General features: G+C 45.0%; 1 protein-coding gene across 1 annotated transcript; it reads left to right on the top strand.

Annotated features, from left to right (window-relative positions):
- Positions 1–4,071: 4,071 nt before the first annotated feature.
- On the top strand, positions 4,072–19,516 carry LOC100491454. Its single transcript, XM_012969701.3, has 5 exons — positions 4,072–4,272; positions 14,090–14,137; positions 15,652–15,689; positions 16,511–16,615; positions 19,053–19,516. Exons 1-4 carry the CDS (start codon positions 4,089–4,091, stop codon positions 16,610–16,612), a joined length of 372 nt encoding a protein of 123 aa, XP_012825155.1. The 5' UTR covers positions 4,072–4,088; the 3' UTR covers positions 16,613–16,615; positions 19,053–19,516.
- Positions 19,517–21,391: the final 1,875 nt, after the last annotated feature.

Genomic DNA, 21,391 nt, shown 5'->3' with positions numbered 1-21,391 from the left:
TCTTTATTGCGTCCCCAAGGCCCCCGCACATTCCATGATATTACTTTAACTGTAGACAGTGTTATGAATTGTTAAATGGTCTGCAGGGTAGGTAAATTTAGGCCTGTGCGCAGCATGACTTGTTTTAAAAGATTAGCTAAATAAGCACCACAAAAAACATAAACATTTAACTGTAATCCCTACCGCACCCACCCCACCCACCCCATGTTCCCAGCTGAGTAAGTTTGCACCCTTAACTAGAAAAACTGTACAGTCTGTAGTAAGAGATAATCTACTGCAGTCTGTTAGTGTGGGGGGGGGGGGTTCCTGGGGTAGTTAGAGTACCTAGCTCGCTGGACTATGTTTGTAATAGCACCTAACCCCTTATGGTTGCCTGAGTATTTGTAACTTATCTGAGTGTCAAGTTCCTGCATATTATGGCTGTTCAGCCCAGTGATATAAACAAGGTTATTTATTTGTCAGCTGATGTGTTCAGGCTACCAAGATTTATACGTGTCTCCCAGAAGTTGTGGTAGTTGTAGCTTTTGCTGTTAGTCTCGCCGTGGTGATCTTTGGGGTCTTGTTTCCAGCCAATTAACAGCCTCCTCTGGTGCATTGAAGAAATGTGTTTTGCCATTTTCTGTAACTCTCAATCGGGAAGGGAAGATCATTGCGTATGGGATTTGCCTCTTGCCTTTGCCTCCGTGAACTTTACTCTTTGTTTCCGTATTTCAGAGGAGAAATCCGGGTATATGGAGATTCTTTGGTTTTCATACATTATTTCTCCCGCTTTTCTTGCTTCAATCAGTGCTGCGTCTCTGTAGTTTAGGAGACGTGCTATTAGGGGCTTTGGAGGGGCTCCTGGTGGGGGTGGTTTGCCCGGTATTCTGTGTGCTCTCTCGACAGTAAAGGTTGGGAAAAAAGCTGGCTGGCCAAATTTGTTTAGTAGCCATTGTTCCACAAACCTTTCAGTATTGGCCCCTTCTGCTCTTTCAGGTAGGCCCAGGATGCGGATGTTTTTGCGTCTTAAGGTGGCCATACATGCACCGATAATATCATATGAAACCTCGTTTCGTACGATAATCGGTGCGTGTATGGCATGTCGGCGAGTCGACCGATATCGCAGGAAGCTGCTGATATCGTACGACTCGCCGATCGGACCAGTTTGAAAATTTTGATCGGGCGCCATAGAAGGCGCCTGACCAAAATTCTCCCTTCAGAGCTGAATCGGCAGAAGGAGGTAGAAATCCTATTGTTTCTACCTCCTTACCTGCCGATTCAGCCCTGAATGGTGTGTGGCGGATCTGACGATGTTTCGTGCGACCGATGGTCGTACGAAACATCGTCAGATCGCCACGTGTATGGCCACCTTTAGTCGGTTTTCTAGGTTGTCTCCTTTTGCTTCCAATAAGCTTAGCTGCTTTTCGGATGTTGTAATGCGGGCCGGAATCGGTGTAGTAGCATCTTCCAAGTCACTGATCCTCCTTTCTGCTTCTCCTGTTCTCTCGCTTAGTTTCTGCACATCTTGTTTAAGAATTGCAAAGTCTGTCCTCGGTTCATCTATTTTGCCTACAAGGGTAGCATGGTTAGATGTAATCGCATTAAGGACTTCTGCGAGTGCTGGCTCTGTAGTTGTATGTGGCACTGAAGGGGTAGTGGATGTGGCCCAGTCCTCCCCATGAGAGGCCCCTGCTGTGGCATCTGGGGGCTCATTTTGTACTGTATGCCTGTCTTTGGGAGAGCATTGTGGCTGTGGTTCTCTAGCAAACTGCGCTAGCTTTTGTGCTGCAGCTTCCCCTTTGCCTGGTGTTTCAACGCTCGTCTTTCTAGAGTCACTCTTCCAAATCTGTAAACCCCCTTAGAGAGCAGCTGCACAATTCGGGAATCACTAACAGTTAACAGAACTGAGCTATGTCTTCTCTTCCTTAGCGAGGGACTTCCCTTGACTTCATGTACAACACTCACGTTCTATGAAACAATAGCACTATATATAACTATATATCATCCAGAACGGTAAACAGTAAGGGAGGAAATCTGAACATTACAAAGGAGAAAGTGTCACCCTTTATAGAAAGGAACTGAGAATCAAGTAAGTACTTTACTGTTTTTTTTTCCTTTGGGGGGCATTGTCTGGAAATTCTACTAGGTTTATCATAATGAATAGAACAACAGAGATGAACAACAACAAGTGCATGACTGGGATACCTTACCCTACAATCTGAAGCCATGTTTCCTAAACCTCTGGACTGACCCTTGTAGAGGGCCCCAATGCTGTGGAATGGAGGCAGCCTATAGGTTAGTCTAGTTACAATTTGGGTGAGGGGATACTTACTGTAGCAGGGTGGTTAGTATGACCATTTTTAATATATACATGAAACCCTTTATTGAGCTAAGAGCAACCTAAACAACTCTTGGCCCACAAAGAGCGGCCTAGATAAAATAATTGATTTTGGTTAAGTGATTCTGGTTAAGTCAGTCTATCTGGTGCTCTCAGACACCATCATATCATGTCTGTTTGGAACAACATAAAGACAAGAGATCCTTTACTCTTACCCATATCAATATATTTAGGACATTTAGATATTTTGTGCACAAAGCTACTAAAATCTTTCCTCCCCATTAATAAAAGCTGGGATTGCTTGTCCATTTACTGCAATATATTCAAGTTGGGAAACTCATGTCCAATTTAAAAAGGATGGGTTTCCTTAAGGACCACAACCTCACTGTTAACACCCCAGGGCAGTGCTGTCCAACTGGCGGCCCGCGGGCCGCATGCGGCCCGCGACCCCCCTCTGTGTGGCCCCCCACCTGCCTGGCTGCTTTGATGGCTTACTCTTGTGTAAGCTTTAAATGGTATCAGTACTGAGATTAACTGCCCCCCCTGCATGGTTCTCACCTCAGATTCAGGCTGTAATCAGGCTGTATTGTTTAAATATGTAATCCCCTGTGTTGTTCACACCTTTTAATCTCTGTATTGTTCACCCCCTGCAGTGTTCACACCTCAGGCTCAGGCTGTAATCACCCCCATTGTTCCCCTGTTCACACCTCAGGAGCAGTAGAAACCCACAAATAAACCCTGCACACTACAAAAAGAACATATACTGAGGTGGTACTGCAATTAAAAAGTTTTTTAATATATAGTTATTGTGCAGACTGTAGGAGCAGTGCCAGCATTGTGTCACTGTAGGCTGCCTGTGTGTGCCATACACACAGGCATCATAGGGCAAGCAGAGTATGGCACACACAGGCAGGGTAGGGAAGGCAGAGTATGGCACACACAGGCCAAGTATGGCACAAACCAGCCAAGAATGGCAAACACAGTGAAAGTATGGCACACGCAGGCAGGGTAGGGAAGGCAGAGTATGGCACACACAGGCAGGGTAGGGCAGGCAGAGTATGGCACACACAGGCCAAGTATGGCACAAACCAGCCAAGAATGGCACACACAGTGAAAGTATGGCACACAGGCAGGGTAGGGAAGGCAGAGTATGGCACACACAGGCAGGGTAGGGCAGGCAGAGTATGGCAGGTTTTTGCTGTACTACAACAATTAATATGGGTATGGTCATGTGATAACATGGGTGTGGTTTCAAGTGGGTGCAGTTTCAAAAAGGGGAGTGGTCAAAACTGGCTTCCATTATCGGCCCTCCACCACGTAGGTCGGAAAAATTCCGGCCCTCGGTACAACAGAAGTTGGACAGCACTGCCCCAGGGAAAGGATCATAAGTATGAACCCTCCTAATAAGAAGAATATGTGGGGGTCCCCTATAACAGTAGTGCTTTATATTGATCCTTTTAGTTTGGCTTCTCGTCTCCCTTCAGTTTTAATGCTAAAAGAGGCCGTTAGAAATTCATATTAACTTCATAAACACATTATACACTGACCCAAATCTCTGAACTCTCAGTATTAATGTTCCAACATTGCTCTTTTTGGAATTGAACCAAATTGAACCCCAGTTATTAGGGGGGAGGTAGTTGTTTTATTATAATTTAGGCTGTTTAAATGCCAGGCAAGCCCATTAAGAGAAAGTACCACGAGCTGACTGGATGCAATTTAAAGTGATGTAAAGTGGGCCGGCCCCTTAAATAAGCAAAGCTGGCTATTACATATGGTAAGGGAGTCACTGCTTCCCCTGCTGATAAGTCTTGGCTCTGAGACTACAGAGAGAGCGGTGCTGCTGTGTCTCAGTCAGAGACAGGAATCTTATTGTGCTGCAGTCTCACTGACAGATATGAAGCACTCACTGCTCTTGCCTCTCCTCCTCCTCCTCTTCATCCTCCAGTTCTTCCCAGGTAAGGACCTTCATTCACTCACTGCAGTTTTGGTTTTTTTTCTTTATAATACAGAAAGTGTTTATATTTCAACTATAATTTATAGGTAATGGAAACCACCTAAAAAAATGCTGTCTAATGAAACAATATTGTAATTCAAAGCCCCTTTCCGATATACATTCAATATCACTGGTTTTTAAGTTACATGTAAATGTCATTGCTATTGAAAGCAGTGTCTGTGACTCTCTATTTCCTGCCCTGGTGGTTCCAACTTCTGAAACAATGTAGCATAAACCAGGTGTTTAACAGACCTGTGAAGAAGCAAACAAGGAAGGCTGACCTAGGCTACATTGTTTTAAGAGACAGAACCAACAGTGCAGAAAGTAAAAAAAAGAAAATATTTTTGCTTTCATTAGCAATTAAGTTTGGAAATAACAGTACAACCACAATGAATGTATAAGGGAAAGGCTTTGCACAGGTTAATGTTAGCAGAAGGAAGACAGGAGAACAGTTTATAGCAGTGCACTGTAATACACTCCCCACGATGTTAGTAAGAGGTTATGGCTGGCACCAGTGCTGTCTCCCCTGCAGTTTATAGAGCGGGGAATCATATTTTATAACCCCAAGTTCTACTGACTGATTCCTCAGTGCTACTCTCTTGCCCACCAGTGCTACTGACTGTCTCCCTGTGCCACTCTCTTGCCCTCCAGTGCTACTGACTGTCTCCCTGTGCCACTCTCTTGTCCTCCAGTGCTACTGACTGTCTCCCTGTGCCACTCTCTTGCCCGCCAGTGCTACTGACTGTCTCCCTGTGCCACTCTCTTGCCCTCCAGTGCTACTGACTGTCTCCATGTGCCACTCTCTTGCCCTCCAGTGCTACTGATTGTATCCCTGTGCCACTCTCTTGCCCGCCAGTGCTACTGACTGTCTCCCTGTGCCACTCTCTTGCCCTCCAGTGCTACTGACTGTATCCCTGTGCCACTCTCTTGCCCTCCAGTGCTACTGACTGTATCCCTGTGCCACTCTCTTGCCCGCCAGTGCTACTGTCTCCCTGTGCCACTCTCTTGCCCGCCAGTGCTACTGACTGTCTCCCTGTGCCACTCTCTTGCCCGCCAGTGCTACTGACTGTCTCCCTGTGCCACTCTCTTGCCCGCCAGTGCTACTGACTGTCTCCCTGTGCCACTCTCTTGCCCTCCAGTGCTACTGATTGCCTCCTTGTGCCACTCTCTTGCCCGCTAGTGCTACTGACTGTCTCCCTGTGCCACTCTCTTGCCCTCCAGTGCTACTGTCTCCCTGTGCCACTCTCTTGCCCTCCAGTGCTACTGACTTTCTCGCTGTGCCGCTCTCTTGCCCTCCAGTGCTACTGATACACTTCTCTGTGCTCCAGTTCTACAGATCCCTTAGTGCTCTTGCGCTGCTGCCCAGGGAATAGTAAATGATCCATATCTGCCTCATTAGGCATTAGTTGCCCAAGCTTAATAACACCTGTAAAGCAATTAAGAGAATGCAGGAAGCTGCTGTTTACCAGGAACTTCTTTGCTTTGATCCTTATCTTTTTGAACTAAACCTATTTCTACAAATGCCTCCTATAAAATATTTATCTGGAAATAAAAAATAACTGTTGCTAATTCCCACATCTCCGGGAAAACTAAAACCAGACTTCTTCTAATGCTCTTCAAATGCTGGGAAAATTCTGAGCACAACACTGACCTTGAGTGCCAAAACTATAAATTATTTTAATGCTTCTAGTTTGTGCAGAGATAAAAAAGAAAACCAGTCCTGTGTATTCTTCCCAGCCTCATAGAGATAAACTGGGTCTCTGGGTGTCTGTCCGGCTGCTCAGGCCATAGCACAGTAATATGAATTCTGCCAATCACTCAGCTGACCCATTAGCGGATAATATTTTTAATATTATACCGATTTGCTCCAGTGTGGTAACTGCAACTAATCAGCAAACAGCTTTAGTTAAACAGCTGAGAAGAAAATATTAATTAAAAACATCTGATTGAGTTAATTGCCCTAGTACTGCCTGCACCATATTAGCTCATTGCTGTTAGTGAGATGTTAAATCTCTAACACTGTGTGCACTTAAATGCTATTAAAAAACTACTTGTGCCCACTGAGCCTCAAACATTTTCAGTTCAAGCCCCACTTGAAGGACCCCATTAGCTCATAATATAGGAAAAGATAAACTAAAATATTAATGTATTAGTCTTAAGGTGGCCATTCACAGTATGATCCACTCTTTTGGCAAGGTCGCCATATAAGCAGATCTTTTCCCAATATGCCCACCTAAGGTGGGCGATATCAGGCTAATTCAATTGTCTGGCCCTAGGGCCAAACAATCAAATTACATCGGACATAGGCGCAATCAGACTGAAGGACCACATCAAAGATGCCTCCGATCCGAAACCTGCCCAATCGAGATCTAGCCTATTTTAGGCCAGATGTCGGTCAAGTAGGACCATCGGGGGGCACATACCCAGACTTGAATCAACAACTGAAGTCTGCCCAAATACACCAAATACATGTTCACCTCAACTCTCACCCTAACTGACCTTCCAGCTGGCCTTTTAGGCACATATAGAGAAGCAAATGGCAATTATCCCTGATTCCAACTGGCCTTCAAGCTGAGGCTCTGCTGCCACTGCTTAAAGCCCCACCTGGGAGGGGGGCAGATCCATAGTTTGGGAACTACTGCCATAGTGTGCTAAATGTACTGGATATGAAGGGGGCTATTTTGTCTTTATCGGGTACCCATTGCTAGCAGTTTCATTCCAGTCCTGGACAACAGAAACCATGTGAGAAGTTTGGCCAAGATTGTTCCTTGGAGGATGTTCCAACAAACCAGTAAACCCTGGGACTGGGAAGTAGAGAAGGACTTACAGCAAATGCTGAATCTGTCAGCTCCTGGCTGGTTTTCACTATGTTTTCCCAAGTGCATGTTTTCTCATTTCCCTTCCCCTCAGTATTACCAGGGTCATTTCCAGAGTTACTTTCAGATGGAAACCATCCAGACCCCACCCTTTACTGAAATAATTATGGGAAGAAGCCTGCTGGCAATAGGGAATCTCTTTCCCATCGAATCTCATGAAAATTGTTTTTAAAGTATCTGCTTCCTGAGCTAACAGCATTGTAACTCTGACCCTATCATTCCTTAGTTCTCCTAACTTGCACAATTTTCCCTTGGGTGCCCTTAGGCTTGACGTCCATACTTCCTATACCAGCAAGCAAACAAGCCCTCATTAACGTGTATAAGTAAGAAAACTAAAAGCCATAAATAAGGCATATAATCAGATGAGCTTGTCCAGTGTCAATAAGTGAACTGGTTTAAGAGTGAAAGCCTAACAGCAATGGGAGCAAAGCAAAGAGTTAGGGTCACTCACACTTTGACCTTTAGAGACTTGTTAAGCCTAAAGCCTGCTATTAGCGGCCTAAAACTGCTAATATCCCAGAAACCACTGTAAATATAAAATGAAAGTAAATTGTTACATTATTTAATGTTTGGGCTTTACATGCCCTTTACAAAATAAGTAGAGCAGTTCACTGTTGTTATTCTAGCCGGCAGCAGAGCACCCTAGCAGCTGGTTTTACAATCAACCACAAGTTCTTACAGGCAAATGTCTGCTATTGTTGGAAACTGTGACTTACAAGCCATCATTTCACATATTCGGGGAAACAGTCGCATGTGGTTTGGGCATCTCGTTTTATTTCTAATAGATTCAGACACAATTTTCATGGTTATGGTGTATATATCACCTGTCTACAAACCATAATTTTCTATAGCAGTGCTGTCCAACTTCTGTGGTACCGAGGGCCGGAATTTTTCCGACCTACGCGGTGGAGGGCCGATAATGGAAGCCAGTTTTGACCACTCCCCTTTTTGAAACCACACCCACTTTAAACCACACCCGTCACATGACCAAACCCATATTAATGGTTGTAGTACAGCAAAAACCTGCCATACTCTGCCTTCCCTACCCTGCCTGTGTGTGCCATATTCTGCCTGTCCTACCCTGCCTGTGTGTGCCATATTCTGCCTGCCCTACCCTGCCTGTGTGTGCCATACTCTGCCTGCCCTACCCTGCCTGTGTTTGCCATACTCTGCCTTCCCTACCCTGCCTGCGTGTGCCATACTTTGACTGTGTGTGCCATTCTTGGCTGGTTTGTGCCATACTCTGTCTGCCCTACCCTGCCTGTATGGCCATACTCTTCCTGCCCTATGCTGCCTGTGTGTATGGCATAGTGTAGTGACACAATGCTGGCACTACTCCTACAGTCTGCACAATAACTATATATTAAAAAACTTTTTAATTGCAGTACCACCTCAGTATATGTTCTTTTTGTAGTGTGCAGGGTTTATTTGTGGGTTTCTACTGCTCCTACAGTCTAAGGTGTGAACAGGGGAACAATGTGGGTGATTACAGTCTGAGCCTGAGGTGTGAACACTGCAGGGGTTGAACAATGCAGAGATTAAAAGGTGTGAACAACACACACACATTTTTAAACAATACAGGGGATTACATATTTAAACAATACAGGGGGATTACAGCCTGAATCTGAGGTGGAACCATGCAGGGGGCAGTTAATCACAGTACTGATACCATTTAAAGCTTACACAAGAGTAAGCCATCAAAGCAGCCAGACAGGTGGGGGGCCACACAGAGGGGGGTCGCGAGCCGCCAGTTGGACAGCACTGATCTATAGAGTAAGCAAGTAAAGAAAATATCCACACAGTTAAAATCAGAAAAAGGGCAACTTAACCCTCCCAAAAACATATATTTCTCTATTAACTCTTTTGCATTACCCATGTACAGTCATCAAATTCAGCAAAACTACTAGCCCCCATAATATTCTGGTCCGTCTAGCCATCCTTCTTCAATGGCTGCTGGCACCCAACAGTGGAGATGTCTGGATGAATATGTGACTGCCCAACTGCCCAAAACGTATTGGTTGTTGGCAGAGATGTGAAAGATTTCCAGCTTGGCGACTGGGCAGCAAAATACTGGGGATTGCCTTCAATAGGCAACTAGACCCTGTTGCTGCACTCGCAAGTCATGTGATTACACGTGTAATCTCCAGGTGGTAGGATCAAGGTGACTACTATTACCCATTGGAGGGGCAGTTCTCAGCGTTATGTCACCTACCCGCTATGCTGGAAAATGTAGACAAATTGTGGCAATAACTGGCAATAACGAAACTCTTATTTTAAGGAAACAAATCATCAGCAAAGTCATCTTGTGATCCATGCATTGCTCCCTATGAGCTGTCTTGTGACCTACTTGGCATTTATCAGACGGAGCTGAAACTGTGGCTTGGCAGCTGGGAGTTTTGTTTTTGCTTTTCTCAGCTAGTAGAGTGTTTCGGAAGGTTGAATATTAGCTGTTTAAATGCATTCATTCACACTAACATTGCAGCGAACAACAATGTAGTCTGACCAGGCCATGTTTTGTAGGAGCAGATCCTAGAGTATAGCCAACGTGGGATCCCTTTATTTGTGTGCAGTAGGAATGACCAAAAAAAGACCATTTAGGGCAAGGAGTAGTCAAATTCAGACCCAACAAGGACACTACAAGCTGTCTATCTGCCTTCAGTGGTGAGGATGGATACACCTGCAGGGACTGGTTTCCAATGACACCATATTGGGGCCTGGGCTTTCAGCATTTAAGCTTAGGCAGGCTGGTGGAATAGAAGATAGTCATAAAGGTCCAGGCCTAGAGGTAATTTAGATCCACAGCCATTCCCAGAGGCTAGTATCCCCCCCACTGCTACTATAGGCACCATCTCTCCCTACTATACCTGCTAACCCACAGCCCCAGTCCCTTCCCAGAGGCTATTATCCCCCCCACTGCTACTATAGGCACCATCTCTCCCTACTATACCTGCTATCCCACAGCCCCAGTCCCTTCCCAGAGGCTATTATCCCCCCACTGCTACTATAGGCACCATCTCTCCCTACTATACCTGCTATCCCACAGCCCCAGTCCCTTCCCAGAGGAAATTATTCCCCCGCTGCTACTATAGGCACCATCTCTCCCTACTATACCTGCTATCCCACAGCCCCAGTCCCTTCCCAGAGGCTATTATCCCCCCACTGCTACTATAGGCACCATCTCTCCCTACTATACCTGCTATCCCACAGCCCCAGTCCCTTCCAAGAGGCTATTATCCCCCCACTGTTACTATAGGCACCATCTCTCCTTACTATACCTGCTATCCCACAGCCCCAGTCCCTTCCCAGAGGCTATTATCCCCCACTGCTACTATAGGCACCATCTCTCCCTACTATACCTGCTATCCCACAGCCCCAGTCCCTTCCCAGAGGCTATTATCCCCCCCACTGCTACTATAGGCACCATCTCTCCCTACTATACCTGTAATCCCACAGCCCCAGTCCCTTCCCAGAGGCTATTATCCCACTGCTACTATAGGCACCATCTCTCCCTACTATACCTGCTACCCCACAGCCCCAGTCCCTTTCCAGAGGCTATTATCCCCCCACTGCTACTATAGGCACCATCTCTCCCTACTATACCTACTATCCCACAGCCACAGTCCCTTCCCAGAGGCTATTATCCCCCCACTGCTACTATAGGGACCATCTCTCCCTACTATACCCACTATCCCACAGCCACAGTCCCTTCCCAGAGGCTATTATCCCACTGCTACTATAGGCACCATCTCTCCCTACTATATACCTGCTATCCCACAGCCCCAGTCTCTTCCCAGAGGCTATTATCCCCCCACTGCTACTATAGGCACCATCTCTCCCTACTATACCTGCTATCCCACAGCCACAGTCCCTTCCCAGAGGCTATTATCCTCCCACTACTACTATAGGCACCATCTCTCCCTACTATACCTGCTATCCCACAGCCCCAGTCCCTTCCCAGAGGCTATTATCCCCCCACTGCTACTATAGGCACCATCTCTCCCTACTATACCTGCTATCCCACAGCCCCAGTCCCTTCCCAGAGGCTATTATCCCCCCACTGCTACTATAGGCACCATCTCTCCCTACTATACCTGCTATCCCACAGCCCCAGTCCCTTCCCAGAGGCTATTATCCCCCCACTGTTACTATAGGCACCATCTCTCCTTACTATACCTGCTATCCCACAGCCCCAGTCCCTTCCGAGAGGCTATTATCCCCCCACTGCTACTATAGGGACCATCTCTCCCTACTATACCCACTATCCCACAGCCCCAGTCCCTTCCCAGAGGCTATTATCCCCCCACTGCTACTATAGGCACCATCTCTCCTTACTATACCTGCTATCCCACAGCCCCAGTCCCTTCCCAGAGGCTATTATCCCCCCACTGCTACTATAGGCACCATCTCTCCCTACTATACCTGCTATCCAACAGCCCCAGTCCCTTCCCAGAGGCTATTATCCCCCCACTGCTACTATAGGCACCATCTCTCCCTACTATACCTGCTATCCCACAGCCCCAGTCCCTTCCCAGAGGCTATTATCGCCCCACTGCTACTATAGGCACCATCTCTCCCTACTATACCTGCTATCCCACAGCCCCAGTCCCTTCCCAGAGGCTATTATCCCCCCACTGCTACTATAGGCACCATCTCTCCCTACTATACCCACTATCCCACAGCCCCAGTCCCTTCCCAGAGGCTATTATCCCCCCACTGCTACTATAGGCACCATCTCTCCATACTATACCTGCTATCCCACAGCCCCAGTCCCTTCCCAGAGGCTATTATCCCCCCACTGCTACTATAGGCACCATCTCTCCCTACTATACCTGCTATCCCACAGCCCCAGTCCCTTCCCAGAGGCTATTATCCCCCCACTGTTACTATAGGCACCATCTCTCCTTACTATACCTGCTATCCCACAGCCCCAGTCCCTTCCGAGAGGCTATTATCCCCCCACTGCTACTATAGGGACCATCTCTCCCTACTATACCCACTATCCCACAGCCCCAGTCCCTTCCCAGAGGCTATTATCCCCCACTGCTACTATAGGCACCATCTCTCCCTACTATACCTGCTATCCCACAGCCCCAGTCCCTTCCCAGAGGCTATTATCCCACTGCTACTATAGGCACCATCTCTCCCTACTATACCTGCTATCCCACAGCCACAGTCCCTTCCCAGAGGCTATTATCCCCCCACTGCTACTATAGGCACCATCTCTCCCTACTATACCTGCTATCCCACAGCCCCAGTCCCTTCCCAGAGGCTATTATCCCCCCACTGCTACTATAGGCACCATCTCTCCCTACTATACCTGCTATCCCACAGCCCCAGTCCCTTCCCAGAGGCTATTATCCCCCCACTGCTACTATAGGCACCATCTCTCCCTACTATACCTGCTATCCCACAGCCCCAGTCCCTTCCCAGAGGCTATTATCCCCCCACTGCTACTATAGGCACCATCTCTCCCTACTATACCTGCTATCCCACAGCCCCAGTCCCTTCCGAGAGGCTATTATCCCCCCACTGCTACTATAGGGACCATCTCTCCCTACTATACCTACTATCCCACAGCCACAGTCCCTTCCCAGAGGCTATTATCCCCCACTGCTACTATAGGCACCATCTCTCCCTACTATACCTGCTATCCCACAGCCCCAGTCCCTTCCCAGAGGCTATTATCCCCCCACTGCTACTATAGGCACCATCTCTCCCTACTATACCTGCTATCCCACAGCCCCAGTCCCTTCCCAGAGGCTATTATCCCACTGCTACTATAGGCACCATCTCTCCCTACTATACCTGCTATCCCACAGCCCCAGTCCCTTCCCAGAGGCTATTATCCCCCCACTGCTACTATAGGCACCATCTCTCCCTACTATACCTGCTATCCCACAGCCCCAGTCCCTTCCCAAAGGCTATTATCCCCCCACTGCTACTATAGGCACCATCTCTCCCTACTATACCTGCTATCCCACAGCCACAGTCCCTTCCCAAAGGCTATTATACCCCCACTGCTACTATAGGCACCATCTCTCCCTACTATACCTGCTATGCCACAGCCACAGTCCCTACTATAGGCTCTAACCCCTGTGAAAGAGTGTCTGGGAATGATGGCAGCATTTCCAGATTACTAAACAAAGAATGTCCCTATAACTGCAATAATACAGAGTTCACTAACTATACAGAGACCACGAAGAGCAAAGCCACAAGCCCCGGCCTATATAACCCCCCAATCATATGCTCCAGCAGGGCAAGGTTCTTTGTGTTTGCTGACACAGCCACACTGAAATGAAACAGTTTTGTTAGAGAACTAGGTTGTAAACATATTCATCTTGTGATTCAACAGTCACTCATTTGGCAATTTGCAGTACCTAATGCTCATGGGGAGTTACAGTTAGCAGAAGTGTATTATTATTACTATTTACTGGAAAGTGGGTGGAGCTTTGGATGGATCAAGAGCATGTCTAGGGGTTAACTGGGTGTGGTCAGACATATCAGGGATTAGCTTAAATTGTCCTGCTATTTAATATTGAAATATTGGGAGGTAAGACTGAACTACGTGCCTAGAACCCCCCTGGAACATCAGCGCCACAGGTTGGGATCCTCTGATGTAGGCTAAAATGCATGACATGAGTCTTGGGTTCAGGTGTGTCAGTTGTGGGTCTGGCCCCATAGGGGGTCCAAAGCAGGTTATGGGGGCTCAACCTATTCCTCTTGACACTAGTGAAAGCCTAGTCCGTAGGGCAGTTAGGGCAAGTTTTCAGGCAAACATAGTCAAAAGGCTACAATGTTGCAAAAAAAAAAATGTGGGGGGTGTTATAACTCTTATCTTGTATTCAGAGCTCATTGATACATTATAATGCATTTTAAAAATCTTTTTCTCCTTTTCATCTATAGGGAACTGTGAAGTTGAGGAAACAACAACGTTCTATTATCAGTCATCAGGTACCCTGTTTGCAGCTCGTATTCAGTCTTTATCTGCTTTGCCCATATGGCAGCCATGTGATAAGTCGTAATGGACGCACTTTTATTCAGCAGGGGAGCTTACCAGGGTTGCCAGATTTATTTTCCCAAACCAGCCAAAGTCAGTTCTAAAACCAGCCCAAAACTAGCCAAAAGCCACTTCGAAAGTACAAAAATAGCCCAATATGCACAATGAAAAAAAATCGGAAAAATAAAAGTATATATGGGAAAACCTGCATTTTGCCCTGTGCCCTCTCTCCAGTTACTGGGATGGCTGATAATGCCCTCTGTGCCCAGTCCAGCTGGGAAGTCACTACAGAAACGGATTCAGATATGATATACATATGAGTCCGTTGAACTACAACTCCTGAGAGTTATATCTTAAGGATCAACTGCAGAACTGCCCCACATCCCAGTAGAAAGTAATAGTACAATCACTCTCACCCTATAGAGCAGGGTGTAGAGCAGACAGGTTGAGCCTGAATACAATAGAAATGGGAGCCTCTGTCTATACTGTCCAATTGCATGCTGGGTATTGTAGTTTTATATTAATTCTAGCTGTAGCCTAATTGTTAGATACAAACTATATTACCCAGCATGCAATGGGACAGGCATGTCAGGTTTACTAGGGGAAATAAACTTTGCCTAGTTTCCAAACTACAAACCCCCCAAGACTCCAAAAAAATAGCCCAAATCTGTACCTTGGCAGGTTTGTACTTTGGAAACCCACCTGGGCTTTAAATTAATAGCCCAATTTGGCGGGAAAACCGCCAACCTGGCACTTACCCCGTTTATTATGACCAATGTTTGGGGGGGGGGCACACTCTTTCTTCCTCAGGATCCAATACAAAGTGAACCACACACCTTTAAAGCAAACAGTTCCGCCTCCCCTTTCCAAAGTCCCTCATTGTCCAATCAGCCCATAGAAAGGTATATAATCCACAATGAGGCTTGGGATGCACCCAGCGACAAACTTCCTGATTCCATGAATACTAGAACGCCAATTCAGTTATAACAGAGATATAAATAATTAAATCAACTATTAATTACATAATTTTATACTCACTACCACGGGGCTGTTACCTTTACACAATTCCCCCCACCAGCAGTTCTTATTTGTGGAAAAAACAGCCTAAAATCATATTTATAAAAAACAAGTAAGACTGAAACTTTTATTGCGATCATTAGGGCGTAACCTGCCTAATCGCCATATCCAATATGCTTCCTGTTTTATTAGGGGGAGGCGGGAACTGTTTGCTTTAAAGGGGTGTGGTTTTCTTTGTATTGTATGCTGAGGAAGGTAGGGTGCGCCCCCCCAAAATATTAATACAGGGTGGTCATAATAAATGGGGAAAACTGCATAAAAGTGTGTGTGTACGGCTCCCTCTTACCAGTCTATTTCATCAATATTTATATCATTTTACTGGTTTATAACTAGAATTATATGGAAATGTCAGATTAAACCATGAATTTTTTCTTTTTTTTTTTTTCTTTAGATTTTTACGATGACTTTGAAATCATATACCACGTACCTGTAAGTGCCTTATGATTGGTTCCTCCTAAGAAGGACAAGGGATTCAATGGGCTACATGCCATCAATCATCTAATACACACAGGGCCACTATCAGAAACTTTGGGTGCCCACACAAGTTATTTATATGGGGCCCCCCATGAACACAAGCACTTAGTACCAACATTTGGCCACACCCCCTGTGTGTGTAATATAACCTGCTGACTCTATAATAAGCCCTTTATATAAAGAGTTCCATTGATTAATGTGCTAATAAGTCAGTCAGTTTATAGGGGGTCAGTGGCATTTGCCCTAAATTTGCCCCCCTACCTGCCCCTGCTCTGTGCTGTCATTGCTTGATATTGATATGGAGGTAACATACGTTTTTGGATATGTTATGTAAACTGTATACGTTTAGGGGCCCAATGATATTGCTGTGGGGCCCAATAACTAGTCAGTAGTAGTTCATAATAACAGTAAAAACAATTAATGTGCTAATAAGAAAGTATTTTAATTGGGGGGTCAGTGGAGTCTATACATAAGTTACGTAAGTTTCTTTGACAGTAACATAAATTGTGTAAATTGCGTAAGCATAGGGGCCCAATGATGTTGCTGATGATTGCATTTATTGGTCTGCTGTCTGTAAGCAGGGTCGGACTGGGGGGGTGCACTCTCCAAGGGTCCCTTGTGGCCCCCACACTCCCAATTATGATTATAAATAAGAAAAATGAGGCTTTATACACTGTTGTATGTTGAATTGATAGGATTGCTATTAAGTTTAATCTGTTTATTGTGTGGAACAATTTCGGCCTACCTGTGACTTCCACTAATGTGTCTTGCTGCAGAATTCCGGTACATCAATAACGCCTGGGTACCTGCCATTTGCAACACTGATTCTCTATTTCACTTGGATGGTGTGGCATCAAGTTTTCCCAGTTGGACGCTAGAAGGTAAAACTAATAAAAAAATAACTCCATTGTGGTGATTTGCATAGAAAACTGTATCATATAAAAAGGACACACACTCCCAGAAACACAGCATTGTCCTAATGCCTGCTATTCATCATTTCATCCACTAGATGGCTCCCATTTCTTCCAAACAGCAGATACATCCATGTAGTATAAGAGCAGAGCTTATCCCAAAGCCTAAAAGCTGCAAAAAGTGGAAGTATTATTATTATTATTATTATTATTAACATTTATTTATAAAGCGCCAACATATCCCGCAGCGCTGTACAATAAGTGGGTTTCATACATTGGGCATACAGAGTAACATATAAAGCAATCAATAACCGATACAAGAGGTGAAAAGAGCCCTGCCCAAAAGAGCTTACAATCTACATTATTATTATTATTATTAACATTTATTTATAAAGCGCCAACATATCCCGCAGCGCTGTACAATAAGTGGGTTACATACATTGGGCATACAGAGTAACATATAAAGCAATCAATAACCGATACAAGAGGTGAAGAGAGCCCTGCCCAAAAGAGCTTACAATCTACAAGGAAAAATGGGACATTCACAAACAAGAGCTGGCCATTTTGCTTCCACTGTTCTGTCCTCTCAGGATCAAGTTTTGCTCTTAGACTAGATCAAAGGGTGATTTATGTAAGGTTCTGAAGTGTGGGACTTGTTGGATTCATGAATTAAATAGTGTGCATCTACCAAACAGTAATGGTATCATAAGCAGGCATATTTATTTTATATACTTTGAAATTATTATTGGTGTCAGATTGTTGCAATGGAGTTTATAAAGACACTGCTGCTGACTATACTAGAGCCACCTAGTGGATAACTTGAAGTATTGCACGATGGACTGCACATTGTATTTGCCCAAAAATAGCCAGAATGCAAATAATTACTGTAAATAAAACTGGGCTCAACTTAACTACTGTCCCTGTCCCATAACTTCAAACCCCATCTAAATCCACTTTATCAGTAAGCCACACCCATGATCTGCCCAACACCCCCCACTTCCTGCAAGCCCCACCCCCTTTTTGACCAACCCATAAATTGTACTTTCCCATCTCATGGGGGGCCCCCTTTGCCATGAGGCCTGTGACAGGAGTAGCCCCAGTACCCCCCGATAGCAACCAGACAGACAGACAGAGGCTATAATTATGTACAGGTATAGGACCCATTATCCAGAATGCTCAGGACCTAGGGTATTCTGGATAATTTGATCTCCATAGCTTAAGTCTACTAAAAAATCAATAAAACGTTAATTAAACCCAACAGGATTGTTTTGTATTCAATAATGATTATTTATATCTTAGTTGGGATCAAGTACAGGTACTGTTTTATTATTACAGAGAAAAGGGAATCATTTAACCATGAAATAAACCCAATAGGGCTGTTCTGCCCCAATAAGGGGTAATTATATCTTAGTTGGGATCAAGTACAGATACTGTTTTATTATTACAGAGAAAAGGGAATCATTTAACCATGAAATAAACCCAATAGGGCTGTTCTGCCCCCAATAAGGGGTAATTATATCTTAGTTGGGATCAAGTACAGGTACTGTTTTATTATTACAGAGAAAAGGGAATCATTTAACCATTAAATAAACCCAATAGGGCTGTTCTGCCCCCAATAAGGGGTAATTATATCTTAGTTGGGATCAAGTACAGGTAGTGTTTTATTATTACAGAGAAAAGGGAATCATTTAACCATTAAATAAACCCAATAGGGCTGTTCTGCCCCCAATAAGGGGTAATTATATCTTAGTTGGGATCAAGTACAGGTACTGTTTTATTATTACAGAGAAAAGGGAATCATTTAACCATTAAATAAACCCAATAGGGCTGTTCTGCCCCCAATAAGCGGTAATTATATCTTAGTTGGGATCAAGTACAGGTAGTGTTTTATTATTACAGAGAAAAGGGAATCATTTAACCATGAAATAAACCCAATAGGGCTGTTCTGCCCCCAATAAGGGGTAATTATATCTTAGTTGGGATCAAGTACAGGTACTGTTTTATTATTACAGAGAAAAGGGAATCATTTAACCATGAAATAAACCCAATAGGGCTGTTCTGCCCCCAATAAGGGGTAATTATATCTTAGTTGGGATCAAGTACAGGTACTGTTTTATTATTACAGAGAAAAGGGAATAATTTAAACATGAAATAAACCCAATAGGGCTGTTCTGCCCCCAATAAGGGGTAATTATATCTTAGTTGGGATCAAGTACAGGTTCTGTTTTATTACTACAGAGAAAAAGTAAATCAGTTTTAAAATTTGAATTATTTGATTAAAATTGAGTCTATGGGAGACAGGCTTTCCGGATAAGGGAACCCATACCTGTATGAGACTTTCATTTGCAGGAGTTTTGTGTAGAATATTATGCACTGTTGCTTATTTGCTGTTGGTTTTGTCCCACAGGGGGGTTCAAGGAAATGACAAAGCGATTACAATTGGGATAATCTCCTTCTAATCAGGAAAGGCTCCATTCTCTGGCTACTCAGTGATCGATTGGTTCAGGGAAGTCCAAGCAAGTCAAATCAAATTCACGTGCAAAACGTTCACACAAGGAATGGCTTATAAAACTGGTGTATTCTCCTAACATTCAACACTGTTGAAACCTTTATGAAACAATCACTTGTATTCGATGATCAGATTTTGACCAGTAAGATGGGCCTTGGATTATTCCAACTCCTATTGGCTGCCTGGTGTTCTTTAACCCCCCCACCTGTTCTTTGCATCTTTGCCATCAACAATTCCCATCAGGCTGACTATTCCTTGCCTTGGCCACGCGCAACCTTGTCACTGACGCTGTGATGGTTTTTGCCTTCACCACCATAAGCATTTTTCATTTATAGAGGGAAATAAAGTGGCAGTTAGCAATACTGTCATGGGAAAACATGTTTTTTTCCAAACCCATCAGGTAATAGAGCTTCCCCGGCAGAATCCTGCATTGTAATCTGTTTTTCACACAACACAAATAGATTTTTTTATATTTAGTTTTGAAATTTCCCATGGGGCTAGCCATATTCTTCATTTTCCAGGGTGCCACATGTGACCTGTGCTCTGATAAACTTCAGTCACACTTTACTGCTGCGCTGCAAGTTGGAGTGATATCCCCCCCCCCCCCCAGCAGCCGATCAGCAGAACAATGGGAAGGGAGCAAGATAGCAGCTCCCAGTAGGTATCAGAATAGCACTCAATAGTAAGAAATCCAAGTCCGGCTTGGGACTCCTCCAGTTACATGGGAGTAGGAGAAACAATAGGTTAGCTGAAAGCAGTTCTAATGTGTAGTGCTGGCTCCTTCTGAAAGCTCAGACTCAGGCACACTTTACTGCTGCGCTGCAAGTTGGAGTGATATCCCCCCCTCCCAGCAGCTGATCAGCAGAACAATGGGAAGGGAGCAAGATAGCAGCTCCCAGTAGGTATCAGAATAGCACTCAATAGTAAGAAATCCAAGTCCGGCTTGGGACTCCTCCAGTTACATGGGAGTAGGAGAAACAATAGGTTAGTTGAAAGCTGTTCTAATGTGTAGCGCTGGCTCCTTCTGAAAGCTCAGACTCAGGCACACTTTACTGCTGCGCTGCAAGTTGGAGTGATATCCCCCCCCTCCCCCCCAGCAGCCGATCAGCAGAACAATGGGAAGGGAGCAAGATAGCAGCTCCCAGTAGGTATCAGAATAGCACTCAATAGTAAGGAATCCAAGTCCGGCTTGGGACTCCTCCAGTTACATGGGAGTAGGAGAAACAATAGGTTAGCTGAAAGCAGTTCTAATGTGTAGCGCTGGCTGAAAGCTCAGACTCAGGCACAATGCACTGAGATGGCGCCTACACACCAATATTACAGCTACAAATACATTTGTTGGTCAAGAATAAAATTTAAAAAAATGAAACACAAGAGGGCAGTCATGAGCCGAACTGCAAGATAATGATTTTATATATCAGAACTGAGACTTCACATGAACTGTAGATACAAAAATAAAATACTGATAAACAATATTTTTTAAAATACTTTTCTGGATTTGTTTTTTTGCAAAATCTTTAACCCTTTATAGAGACACAATTTTTAAAAATTTTGTATATGTAAATGGACCTAAATATTTTATAAAGTAGAGCGGTGTCGGAAGCAAAAAATATTAATAGGGTATAGTAAGTGAACCCTGGAGCTACAACCACCTTCGATGGTGGCGGTGGTCCCTGGGTTCCCACAGCGCTGCCGATATGAGCAGTTCACTTGCACCTAAAGAATTGGGCACATCATTTTAAAGGCAAATGCATTGGGGATTGATCCTTTGCTTAGGGACCCCCTTGGATCATAACAAGGTTACGGAATATTGGAAAACATTGGCATATCAGTGAGTCAGCCATAGGTTCAGGAATGTCTAAGATAGAAATTCCAATCTAGTTGACCTGTAAACTGGGCTTTCAGGTGTATCCAGGGCAGCAAATGGGCATTATCCATAAATAGCATATAAAATTGCCCATCCTAGAATTTGGCTTGAAGCTTCTGTCACTTTCCCATGCTAGTGGTCTGGTGTAGGCGGCATGTTTTTAATAGGTATTTGATGCTCTTGTTCTACTGCAAGGGTTGTGGACGGATTAGAACACTCAAGCAGGGTCAGACTGGGGGTTGTAGGACCCACCGGGGCTCCCGCCCCAGGGGCCCTGCAGGTGCCCCCGCCAGCCATGTCCCCCCCCCTCGCAGGCCAGGGGAGCACCGGCATGGGTCAGGTCTGGGCCTCCGGGGCCCACTAGGACTGG

Source organism: Xenopus tropicalis, chromosome 8, assembly GCF_000004195.4.
Source record: "Xenopus tropicalis strain Nigerian chromosome 8, UCB_Xtro_10.0, whole genome shotgun sequence".
Lineage (NCBI taxonomy): Eukaryota > Metazoa > Chordata > Amphibia > Anura > Pipidae > Xenopus > Xenopus tropicalis.
The sequence above is the reverse complement of the archived record's forward strand: the minus strand, read 5'-3'. Positions and strand labels throughout refer to the sequence as shown.